Source organism: Uranotaenia lowii, chromosome 3, assembly GCF_029784155.1.
Source record: "Uranotaenia lowii strain MFRU-FL chromosome 3, ASM2978415v1, whole genome shotgun sequence".
NCBI lineage: Eukaryota > Metazoa > Arthropoda > Insecta > Diptera > Culicidae > Uranotaenia > Uranotaenia lowii.
Window position 1 is genome coordinate 258,108,772 of NC_073693.1, and position 13,159 is coordinate 258,121,930.

At 36.7% G+C, this 13,159-nt stretch overlaps 1 protein-coding gene across 1 annotated transcript; it reads right to left on the reverse strand.

The window, feature by feature from the left end:
• Positions 1 to 374: 374 nt before the first annotated feature.
• On the reverse strand, positions 375 to 1,743 carry LOC129753332 (uncharacterized). The gene is made up of 2 exons (XM_055749146.1): positions 1,654 to 1,743; positions 375 to 677 (listed from the first exon to the last, which is right to left on the reverse strand). Exons 1-2 carry the CDS (start codon positions 1,741 to 1,743, stop codon positions 375 to 377), a joined length of 393 nt encoding a protein of 130 aa, XP_055605121.1.
• Positions 1,744 to 13,159: the final 11,416 nt, after the last annotated feature.

Below are 13,159 nucleotides of genomic sequence, written 5' to 3' on the forward strand. Positions count from 1 at the left end.
TACCCCGCATTTCGCACACCGTTCGTCGAATTACATCTTCTAGCGCCACGTTGATCATCATGCAGGATAGACCATCGCCTTGTTGAAGCCCCTCTCGACAATTCACTCGAAATCCGCACAAAGCACTGTGTTCCATCGATCGTCGCCTTGATCAGTCTGGTTAGCTTCCCGAAAAATACGTTCTCGTCTATAATTTTCCATAGCTCGTCACGGTCGATCATGTCGTATGCAGCTTTAACATAAACAAAGCCAACGTCGCAACGCGTCGTTGTCATGGAGCTTCTCTTATCCGAGGCAAAATGCGTTGCACTTTTGTCGTGGTAACTATGTTTACGAAGAGAAAACTTTACTACTACCTTTGCAACGTTTCTTGCTCATCCCCTCTCTTTCCACAACATTGGGTGCGTAGGGACTTGGTAATCACGGAATTTTTGGAGGATTCGCCCTAGTGGGAAGATCTGGTCCATCGTTGACCGTCCCTCCATGAAGCCGGCCTGATGACTTGCCACGAATCTATTTGCTTGTGGCGTTAGGCGGCAGACTAGGATTCGGGGCAGCACTTTGTAGGCAGTGTTGAGGAGAGTGATCGCTAGGTAGTTACCACAGTCCAATTTGTCGCCCTTCTTGTAGATGGGGCATATTACCCCGTCCTTCCACTCTACCGGCCGGTAGCTGCTCTGTGTCCCAGATCCGGACCATCAACTGATGTAGGCAATCCACCAACTTGTCCGGGCTCATTTTGATAAGTTCAGCTGCGATGCCATCCTTGACAGCCAATTTGTTGCTATTCAGCTAGCGAATGGCTTCCTTAACTCATCGTTGGAAGTGGCGCTTTTGCGTCGCTTGCTACGCCGGCAATGTATTTTCCCCAATGCCTTGGTCTCCTGCATGATCGCCGTTCATGTGTTCATCGAAGTGCTACTTCCACTTTCTGATCACCTCAAGATTGTCGGTCAGGATGCCTCCGTCCTTATCCCGGCACATTTCAGCTTGTGGCACGAAGCCTTTGCGGGATGTGTTGATCTTCTGATAGAACTTTCGATTTTTCGGGGAACCATGCTGCTGCTCCAGTTCCTCGAGATCTTCCTCCTCCGAGCGGCGCTTTTTCTCCTGGAAAATTCGGACTCGCTACCTCTTCCGCTGTCGGTGATTTTCTACGTTTCGACGCTTCTTTGCACTACGGCCACTCGCGTGGCTTTCTCTTCGGCCATCATCTTCTCACACTTCTCGTCAATGCAGTCATTCCGACGAGTTCGTTCCACATACACGATAACGTTCTCCAAAATGCTGTTGATGGCTGTCTTGATGGCAATCCAACAGTCCTCAAGAGGGGCGTAGTCAAGCTCGCCGTCTGCCGACAGCGCTGCTTCAAGCTATTGCACGTAGCCTGCTGCAACGTCAGGTTGCTTCAGTCGTGCTAGATCTATCCGAGGAGGGCGTCGGTTTCGTATATACGGAGAGTTTTGGGCACATCTTCACCATCACCAGATAGTGGTCTGACTTGATGTTGACGCCTCGACAGGATCTGACGTCGATGATGTCCGAGAAGTGTCGGCTGTCTATCAAAATGGGGTAAAACTTTGATTGCGATTGGTACGATCATCTCCAGGTGTACTTGTGAGGGAGGCGGTGCTTGAATAAGGTACTACGTACGGCCATTCGTTTGGAGGCGGCGAAATCTACGGTACTTCCGAGGTTAGGGCAGTGCACGTTGATGATGCTGATGCTGAAGAACCAGCCCATGATTCTCAAACGGCACATTCGTGGGTAGATCGGCCATCACCTAATCACGCGCTTCTGCATTTTTCCCATCACTTAAAGCGGTTCCAAGCTCGTGTGTGCTGCCGCAGCTCTGGTAGATAGTATGACCAACTCGAAACGCATGTACCGTGGAGCTCTTTCAGCATACTTCCTGCAGTGCTACGATGTTGAATTTGCGGCTCTTCAATTCGTGGGTACTTCCCATGAAATTTAGAGATTGGCAGTTTCATGTTTCAAGTTTTCCATCCCTGGTCCCTTTTCGTCGTGTGGGTCTTTGCGATTTCCATCCCAATTATATTGTTCGTTATTCGTTGCAAGATATTTTTGCGAAGAACGCCGCAGCTAACCCTACTATCCTGCCGGAGGACTGTCGTGATGTTGCTGTTTGGGTAACGAACACCACCAGAACTTTGGCGGAAATGCTGAAAAAAAATCAATTTCTTTCAACTACACTGAAAATAATCTTTGAAAATATCAGAGACGAACCAGCCAAAGGCTGAAAGTCTTCAAAGACAAAAAATCTTAATAAAAACTACAGAAAAATGCGCATTTTTCAACAATATTTATGGCTCTCTCGTATTGAACTGTAAAAAACGACTGAATTAGAGAGAATATGGTACATGAAACGCAAAAGTTGCCTAGATTATTTAAAATTGCATTGAAATTCTGCCTTATTTCAAATTTTCGCAAAGCTGATTGACCCACGCATGAAATTTCCTATGAGTGTGAAATATGGAGGATTCGGGAGGAAATTTTTTTGGCAAATGTAAAGTACTCGAGGTAGAATTTTTCGCAATTCAAAAATTATAAACATACTAATAACGAACAAAATATTGGTATTTCACCGGAATGTTGTGAACTCCTTCTTTAAATTTTTTTTTTGCTCATATAAATCGCCGAAAACGTTATCTCATAATCGTAAATAGTCGAAGAGTACTCGAATGCTGATTGATTTGATAGTTATTTCCAATAATCGCAAAATTTGCTCCATTGAATCCGAGAGTTTAAATTCTGCCTCTTATTTTGCTTTCTATTGTTGGAATCATAAGTTTATCACAGATTCAACATTTCAGTCTACCCGGCCCGATTTCGTCGAGAAATGCCCGGATTATGAAAGGATTTATTCACTATTTTTGGCAAATCAAACAAAAAAATCAAATTGTGATGTAAATCTTTTTTTAATGTATGTCTCTTAAACGAAATTTATTAAGCAAGTTATATTAAAGTAAGCATGGAAGGTTTTTTTTTGGAAAACTTAAACATGATTAAAAAAATTATTAATACGGTTTAATGAAAAAAAAAATTCTCAATTTTGTTCTTAATTTTTGTTGACTGATTTCTAAGTTTTGACAAAATTTGTTTGGAATTATGGTCGACAATTTTGAAATCAATTGCCCCGATTTTGTCAATTTTTTTTTAAATAGCGAGGATTTGTCCGGTTCGGATACGTGCTGAAAAAATTGTGACAACCTTAATATATTGAAAGGAGAAAAATGGTCTGTCGAATTTTCTTTTTTTTTGTTATTATTTAGAGATTCAAACATGAAAGTATTTCTTAGAATGGAAATAGCAAAACAGAATTTTAAATTTATATCTATAATCACCAACCAGATTCAAATGTTTGAGTATAAAACTACATTCTGATATTGGATAGGGATTTGCTTTCCTCAATTTAGTTGCAGTATTGAATTTCAATATAAAGATTCAGATTCCGCAATATGACACTTAATTGCAGAAGCAGATTCAGAAATCCAAATAAGATGGTTTATCGAAGTATCAGATCAGTTTTCAAACCTTTAATTGAAATCCATTTTTTTAATTGAAATAAAAATTCCAAATTGAAAGAACAACCCAAAAGTTTAAGTTGAGATTCACTGTGACGACTTGAGCTTCAAAACCTGTGGTTGGAATTCTTGCTTATGCTAATGCTTATGATACATTCGAAATTCCCAAAAACCTGAAGGGGGGAATGAATAAAGTTTGAAGTATTTTATGTAAATTTTGAAAAAAAAATCAAACATCCGAAAGATTACAAGACTAAAAAAAGGTTATTTAAAGATGGGATTTATTTCACCTTTTATATTCTTGTTTTTATTGAGTTTTTCGATAAGAAATTACTTGATTTATAGGTTCTGTGCAATGATATTGTGTGCAATTTTGTTGCATACAAGCTTTCGAGCAGTTTATTCCAATTTATTTGTTTTTCGCATTATTTTTTATCATCCCCCTCCCCACTCGCGATGTTCAAACTCCGAGTGACAAAAGAAGGATTTCAATTTTGTTCCGGCCTTACTATTTATGAATAACGGAATCAAACATTTCTTTGAAAGCTCACTTCCGTACTTCAACCTTACTAATAAATGTATTAAGTGCGTTTGCTCTACTGTCGCATTTTTTTTTTCATTCCAAAAATTTGCTGAGCCAGATAAAGCTGGAACGTACAACCTTTTCTTAGCTAACTATTCTTGAAAATCTGAAAATATGCCTAATTTTGCCTGGTTTTTGCGAATGTTTTAAAAAATTTGATGGTAAGGAACAGGAGTAGGTACCATAGCTGAAGTGATAAAGTGAAAATGTGGCTGAATCAAAGCAACCGAAAGATTCCCGTTAATTCTTATTTAAAAAAGGGATTTAAATGGAATATTTCGATTGCTTGATGAAATAGAATTATTCAACCAAGTAGGCTCACAACCCATATTAGAGTGAACATGTGGAGCGATGACCAAAAAATAAAGTTAGAGAAAGAGAATTTTAAACAAAGAGCGCCCACTGAGCTACACACAAAACTTTCGAGGCCGAAATTTAGCAAAATTTTGCTCAAATTTGACCAGCTATAAATTTAGCAATCAATTTAGCAATTTTTTTCTGCTCAAATTTTAGCAAATTAGAGAAAAATAAGCCGCCGGCATGTTTTACTAAAATTTTAGCAAAAACCAGTGAAAAAAATCCTGCAGAATCTGAAATTTCAATTTTTTATGTTTTTATCTGCAAATTTCGAGGGAATATTCGATTATTTAAAAGATTGCTCGGATAACATCACTTTGAATTTATTTATATTTTTCAAAACATCTTTCACTAACACTTTTCATAAAATGTTTGGATCCTGGAAACGCACCTTCCGGCTAATGAAACCCCAAGCGACCGATTGTCATTCATGCATCGATGATTGTGCCTGATGCAGTGCGTTGAAACTCCAGTTGTCCACTTCCGAACTGTTGTAAAAAACCCGTCAATCTTGTCGGAAATTGAAACCTGGTTGAGAAAAAAACAAACAATTTTACAATTCGAATATCGGAAAATCTGTACACTACTTGATCGGCCCTTACCTGTACGCATCCGGAATTGATCTTGCTATCATTTTGCCACCGCTAGGACCACTAGCATCGCGCTTTCAGAACCGCACCTTATCGCGTCAGTTTATTATTTTTCCCCCAACTGGCGGCGGCTGCTGTCTATAAACAAAGCGGCTAGAAAACCTTCGTTTTACTAATATCAAGTAAAATTGCCTTTTTAATTACTAAAAAGAAGCAAAATTTGCTTTTTGCTATCACATTAGTAAAATAATCCTTTTTGCTAATCGAGAGTAACAACAAAATTTTGCTAAGTGGAGCCTCGAAAGTTTTGTGTGTAGTGTTTCAGTCATATACCTCAGGGGTTAAAGAAGAGAAAAATATAATTAGACTTCCACCACAAAACGTAGAAAAAAAACAACAATTTCTCCCCCGCTACCATGGCAACGAAACAACGGTGATGTATATGCTTTAATTTATGCAACAGAAGAGATAAGATGTAAGCTGGCATTCAGTTTAAATTAAAAAAAAAGCCGTTCAAATATCATCTGACCCGAAGATTACCATCGGTTTACGAGGTTAAACTGTTTTATTACAAATTCAATTATAATTAAGATTTTTTTCTTCAGGACAGTTTTTGAAAAATTAGGACGGTTTCTCAAAAATCAGGACACCTCTGGCACCTTTGGTTCGGAAAGCAGCGTCTTTTCTCGTGAACGTACCAAGAGTAAATTGTGTTAGCTCTCAGATTTCTCCTCAACACGGAGAAGGGAATTCTCTTCATCAGCAGATGTGAATGCTCTCGCTCAATCTTATGTGATGACAATCTCACTCTTGATTCCAGTGCGATTTATGCCTCCCCGCACAACTTGGAAGAGCAGATGCAAAAAAATAGCACTCTTTTACTGGACAAGCCAAACTAAGGAGTTTTGCCATCCATGCTTAAATGTATTGAAAATTTGGAGATTTCCATGAGAAATTTTCAGAAAACCAAAATGATAGATTGCATAAGTATGAAAAATATTATGGAACGAACTCACCAAACAATCTTTGGGCCCTGATAGTCGTTGAACGATTCAACTTTCCAGTAAGCTCTTGGCGAATTTTTGCTCTACACAGTGCCTTAGGAAAACGATGCAGAAAGTCACTTCGACGAGGGAGACTGTTACTTTCCTGAAGATCACTTTTTATGATTCACACATTTTGAATATTTCGATTTTTTAAATTTTGAATCAATTCCACTAAAATATTAAAAAAAAAAAATTTTCCCGACGGAGGGAAAATAAAACGCGTCCGTTGTCAACGAATCATGGCCTTCCTACATAGCAATTTTTCGAAAGGATGCTATTGTATATAAACTCATAAATAAAAAAAAAACCTCAATAGATTGAACAAACTTACAATTCGAATTCATATCAGAACTCTTCTTTATTTAGAGAAAAAAAAACTAAAAACGATTGCAGGTTCTTTATGAATAGAATAATTCATATCCAAAATGATTACTGATACTGATTCGTTAATCTCATTTGAGGACCTGTTGGAAAAATTACCTACTTTTTACACTTGAATCAACATTTACCTTTACGAATTATGCTTTATATTTTTCTAGTCTGCACAAAGTTAATCAAAAAATGTGACTACTAAACTTAACAAAAAATCTCGCACCACCAATCAGATCAGTGATTTCTGAATAACTTCTTAACGCTGGCGGCCTGCAGAATAAACTGAAACAGGTGTTAAAATTTAAAAAAAGTCCACATATATGAGGAAAAAAATAATGAATTGTTTGGAAAGAGCAAAAGGTGCAACCGATCCTTAGTCAGCTTTCACATGCTAAAGATTTCTAGCAAGAGATCCATTAATCGTTGGTGGCCTTTTCTAGGCCATATAGGGTGAAGTGCGTGTGGAATGAAGCGTGAACTTCTCAGAATAATTTTTGACGGTCGCCATGCAAAAAGAAAATAATCTTTTAAAGCACCCAAGTTGCTTAAGGGTTTTCTGTAATATTTTTCTTCAATGATTTGTATTTCATTATTCTTAAGAATTCAATGAAATCTACTCCCGGAAAAAGAAAAGAAGTTATTATTTCCAATTGACATAAGACATTTTTCTGAGAATAAAGAGAACACTTGAACATAAATTTTTCCGAAAATCAACCAGTTTAACTTATATACGCCAGGTTGTCTCCTGTCGTGAACACAAGAGCCCCGGAAAGGCGCAAGGTGTGGATTAAAGTCTTTCCGGAAGACAAGACGAATTTTTTGTACATTTTTCAACATTGATTTTCATCTAATCTATTCTAGGAAATTACAAATTACACTGATAAATTCATTTCTCCACTTAAAATGATTTGTTTGCATATCTTTTCCAAGAAACGAGTTTTTACGACTTGCAAATAAACTCTATCGATTCAACAAGTAGGTAGCTATTTCAAAATCTCGTGTCAACATCAACCATCAACGGATGAGTTTTCAATGAGACCGCATTAGAACTTGGGAACGATTTTATTGCTAACCTATCTATACTCTGTTGGTTTCCAATGTAAATAGCTTGTTGGTTGATGTTTGGCAAAACGTTGCAAAACGGAATCGTAAACTGCACATTCGTCAACGCAGCGAATCCAAAACCAATAAATCGACATCAACTTGATTGCTGGGTATCAGAATTGTCAAGATTCTGGGGGGTAGAAAAATCCTTGAGTTGCGGGTTCTTGATTCTTGCCTTCCATCAAATGAGTTGAACTTGGACAAAAACGAAAAAAAATAAGAATGCAGATACAAAGTTCTGAATTCATATTTTTTAGCTTAGGTTTTCAAAATAATCTGCAGTACCTAATACCAAAAACATACAAAACTTCAAAAATTATTATTTATTGACAAAGAAACTTACTGCACAAAACAAAAGCCGGAAAGAACATGATATCAGTTTCTCACAAAAAATGTAAAAGAGAACCCAGATGTGATGATCGATATCGCAGGAAACTTCTCGCGGATACGGAGCCACTCAGCAGATACTTAGGGATTTAAACAAAAAGAAAATCAAGCATCGGAAGTAGAAAATCAAACAAAGTGAAACGGAAAAATCGAAAGAAACGGCAAAGACTTCAGCGCTTTCGCGGGAAAACAGAAATTTTTATATGAATAAACAGTGTAGGTACGAGTGCGAATGCGAAGGGTCCCAGGAGAAAGTTCGGTAGAATGGAGCAGTAGAAATAATAACGAAAGCATACAGTTTAGAATACATTTATAAATTGCGAGCAACTTTACGCTACTACAACGACACAAGAGAGAAAAATATCAGAAAACGAACCATTTTGCGGTTGGAAGGGCAAGAAAAAATAAATCAATAGCAAATAAAATGTGAGAAATAAAAGCTCCATACGAAATGGGAAACTGCTCGGTTCCAATAATGATTAAGGCGGAAAACGGAAAACCCCGACAGAGAAAACATTTAGTAGAACTTTCAACTTTCTCTTTCTCACGTTAAATGGCTGGAAATCGAAGAGTAAACAAGGAATAGGACAAGCAAACTGATCTGTGCTTGGGAGAGTTTCCGACGGATAGAAGAAAAGTGCCGCCGGCAAAAGGATAATTCAATCAATACACACTTTTCATTCGTTTCCTCCGATAGTGGGTAGTTGAATTTCCTTGATAGCAAAAATATTTACATATATCTTAGAAGATCCTCGAATCGATGGTACCTTCTAACTTGTGGAAAGTCTGGAGCAAAAAAATAATAGTCAAATTCATATTTTCAATACTAACTTATTTTATTAAAATGAAAATTGTTTTAGAAATCAAGCAATAGATTGACAACCAATAAAATTAGAAAAAAAAAATATTTCCAAAATTTGAAATACACTCATAATGTCAAAAACTTGGAATTAAAAAAAAATTACATAACTCTGTAAAAATTAAAATAGGCTCCCAATCATCAGATATGAACAAAATTCATTGAGAAACGGATCAAAATTGAAAATCAAAATTCCAACATCGAAGCTAGTCGAAACTAAAAAGATAATAAAACTTAGTTTTTTTTATATTCGCTTTGAAGGCATTGAGATTAATTTTTAATTGGAATCAAAGTATCATCAAATTGACTGCAAGTACAGTATGTTTACCTTCAGTCTGGTATTTCCCGCAAACTCTATAATAATGTATATTCGATCGCAATTTTTATCGCCAATTCATGACTTCTATCGAAAGATCTCTACTTCAACTCAAAAAAGAAAAGACGAAACATTCCCTAGGCTAGCGTTTTATCGGAATATGTTCAAAGCTGCAAAAAAGACGATGGAACCAAACCGATAATTTTATAGTAATTAAAATGCAAAACATATTCTAAAACCAACTAACTAAACAAACAACACAAATATCTTTCTATCCTTTTCTAAAAGTTGAACTTACAACTCTAAAATCATAAAAAAACCAATCGGGGAAGCGACAAAAGTTTTGAATTTGAAAGAAAGAAAAACAAACATGAAATGCGCATCAAAAGTTTAGAATAAAAATAACACAAAAAAAAACACATCAAGAAAAAAAAACAACTGACGCTTATTCCAATAGCATTTCGCATGCCACAGAGTTTTCTAGCAACAACAAAAAAAGAGCAAAATTTAATGAGTAGCTAATAACAACAATCTTCCATTAGTAGCGTGAATCCTCTTTCTTGGTCCCGCCGATTGTTATTACTTCTAATTAGCGAAACTTTTTTCCTTTCTTTTGCGTTTATTTTTTTTTTCACTCACTTTGTGTCGTTCTCACACAACCTGAAGCTGAAAGCTGTAGAACAAATATTTCGTGAAGAAGCAAATATTTTCCTTTTGATTCACATAAACTGTTGCTGCTCATTCCATCGAAGATTAGTAGCAGCAATTCCAGGAAAAATAAAACTTGGTGTTTTACCGTTTAGGTACCGATGCATGAACAGGACTGGTTGGAGGCACACTTGGGCTCGAAATTTTCCTGAGAAAGAAACCTTAATTTTGGCAATAAAGAAAACTTTTCCAATTGATACATTCCGATGGAAGCAAAGTAAAGTTAAGGATTTATAAGAGTCGCACATATGAGCATCAAAAATCTTTTTATCTCTTCAAGACTAAAGCACTATCAAACTTGGTGAAGCAGTTACAGTTTTACAACATTTTATATCCCACTGCGGGATAAGAATGTCTATCATAATTTCAGCTCTCCCGCTAAAAAATATCAATAAAATGGTCGCTTTCGTTGTATATCTTGCTTAGCCGTTGATTGAAAGGGTTTGACTTGTTAACAAAAACCGATTTTAGAAGGGTAGCACCATGCTACTAATTCTGAAACCTTTGTAAAACAATTTTTTTTTCAGTAATTTCGCCTCTTGAGTGAAAGTTTTTGACTAATATAGACTGTTCCGAAAATTATAAAAACACTTTCTCTTACAATGATTTTTTTAACATATTATTCTCGAACATACTACAAAATAGTGTTTTCATTCAATTTACAATTTAGTTTTTGTAGAGTAGGTGAGTTTCTTACTTTTCTCTTAACACTACTTACCAGCTTCTATACAGTGCTTTTTCCGACCATTTTTGCCTTTTTAGGCCAATCTTTCTTGATTTTTTCAACACTGTCCGCTGGTTTCATGTACAATTGCCTAAGATTTGCCTTCATCAAAGCCCAAAAAGTTTCGATTGGACGAATCTCTTGACAGTTTGGTGGGTTCATGTCTTTCGGTAAACATGTGACCTTGTTGACTTCATACCATTTTAATGCAAGTTTAGAGTAGTGGCACGAAGCGAGATCAGGCCAAAAGATTGTAGGATTGTTATGCTGTTTGATTGAGGGTAGCAACTGTTTTTTGTAAACATTCTTGAACGTATTTTTTGCCATTCATTGTATCTGTGGTTATAAATGGACGAGAGACATTTTACCGCATTCACATATGGTGCTCCAAACCATAACCTTTTTTTTCAAATTTTTATGTGTAAATGGCTTTCACTGATGCAAGAACATCCTTTCTGTAGTGACGAAATGAGACACAACTTGTTTGTTTCAAATTCATATCTTTATTAAACCGTGTTGCCAGTAAGTCATAACATTTTCTCTCTTTCTTACCGTTATTTTTACAATGATTACTTTTCACTTAGGACAATGAATAGTCATTGTATTTTATAGGAAGTTTAACACTGCGCTTGGGGCGTTCTACAAAGCCGGGTCCACCTTCTATAGCTTGATTTGGTAAGCCAGCTGCAGCTCCACATTCCATTCGGTTCCACAACGATAATGTAGGGGAATTCGAATCGTTTGGGATATCTGCCTCTTGTTGTATGTTGCATTCGTTTCCGTTAATTGTTTGAGATACAATTGGTTTGAGATGAGACATGTTTCGGTTATAGGTTTCTCCACGCTGTGTTTGTACGATGACGCAATTTCCTTGTTTTCCAATACTTCGCTCTGGATCAAGCAAAAAATTAGGGGCCAACTTATACTACCGATGCTGGTTCTTCATGAGGGCTTCGTGGAACGTGGCTTCGCGCTGTACTGGTTAAACGGGAGGCACGCGTCCACTCTTGCTAAAGATTGCAGGTCGACTGACTGCCGCTCACGACACGACAGCTCAGCCTTCGTGTCACGTGTGTGTGTGCAAGTTGTAGGCAGAGATGCCAATGTGCCTGATTTTTCAGGCATTGCCTGATTTTTCGAGGCTCTGCCTGATAACCTGATAAGCCATTGAATTTCCCTGATTTTTGAAAATATGCCGGATTTTGCCTGATTTTTGCGAATGTCATGAAAAATGGGTAGTAAGGAACAGGAGTAGGTGCTATAGCTGAAGTGAAAAAGTGAAAAAGTGGCTGAATCAAAGCAATCGAAAGGTTCTCGTTAATTCTTATTTAAAAAAAGGATTTCAATGGAATCTTTCGATTGCTTGATGCAGTAGAAAACAAGTAGGCTCACAACACATATTAGAGTAAAATGGGTAGCGATGACCAAAAAAAAAAAAAGGTCATCACTTTGACCGAAATTTCCGTTACTTCAACGTAGCCTGATTTTGCCTGAATTTTATTTCGCCAGTTCCCTGATTTTTGAAAAAAAATGTTGGCAACCCTGGTTGTAGGGAAGATTGAGCGATATTACCGACTCGGAGAGGCCTATCTGCCGAGAGAGTGCCATGCTCGCAATTATCGGCTACACAGGCTTCACTCAGCGTTGCCACATTTAAATCTGTATTTTCGAGCCAAAAATTTTTTTTAATCTGTATAAAATCTCAAAAATCTGTATTGAAATCTGTATCAAAAATTTTCATTCCAGATACTTACGCTGAACTATGGTGACCTTTTTATAATGCGTAGTGCACTCATTTGTTATTTGTGCGACATGTCAAACCATAGTGTTAAACCTGATATTTTGTAAAAGCGAACCGTCTTTGGTTTAACTTTGTTCGATTAACTGTAACGGACAAAATATATGTCCGCTTTGTGTGAAAATTAAGGTCCGGCGAAGTTTTAGGTCGATGTTTTCCGTTTAATATAACGATCTGAGTGCTTCTGGGGTTTAACAATCAGTTGGGATTTGAACATTGTGTCAATAGTCTTTACCATTAAAAGTTACATTTCCTATAATATGACCAATTTTGGTATATTATTATTATTATAATTTTATTTGAGACACTTTACCATCTGTATGGCATTCGTGTCTTAATTTTGGTATATGATTCTTAAACACAGGTCTTAAAACTTTCTACAATTTTTTGCATGTCGTTTTGCATTGTCGGGCTAGTGATATAGCCAGGGCCGTAGGAAGACCCGACTCATGGGGGGGGGGGTTTTAATGACTTATTTTTACCTATGATTTTTTGCCCAACAACACACGAATAAAAAAAAATAAACAAATTATGTTTGAGACTAGATGATTATTCATTTTTAAGTTCTCATTAATAGTTTTTGTATGAAATCGTAACTTTAGAGAAAACACGAATGCCACAAGGGTGATAAAGTGTCATTTAAATAAACCTTAAAAAAGTAACTTTAAAACAGTGGTCCTTAGCCTTAAGGGTGAGCTAAATTTTTATAATGAAGCCAAAATATGAAATTTGCTTTCATCGATGGTAAAATTTTTTGAATTTGTTTAAAA

What these genes read in the sequence shown, in the direction of transcription:
- LOC129753332 (XM_055749146.1), bottom strand. Translation starts at nt 1,743, where the DNA reads ATGGGCTGGTTCTTCAGCATCAGCATCATCAACGTGCACTGCCCTAAC. An exon ending in CCGCCTCCAAACGAATGGCC is followed by an intron (nt 678 to 1,653) that starts GTACGTAGTACC and finishes TCTGGGACACAG; the next exon opens with AGCAGCTACCGGCCGGTAGA.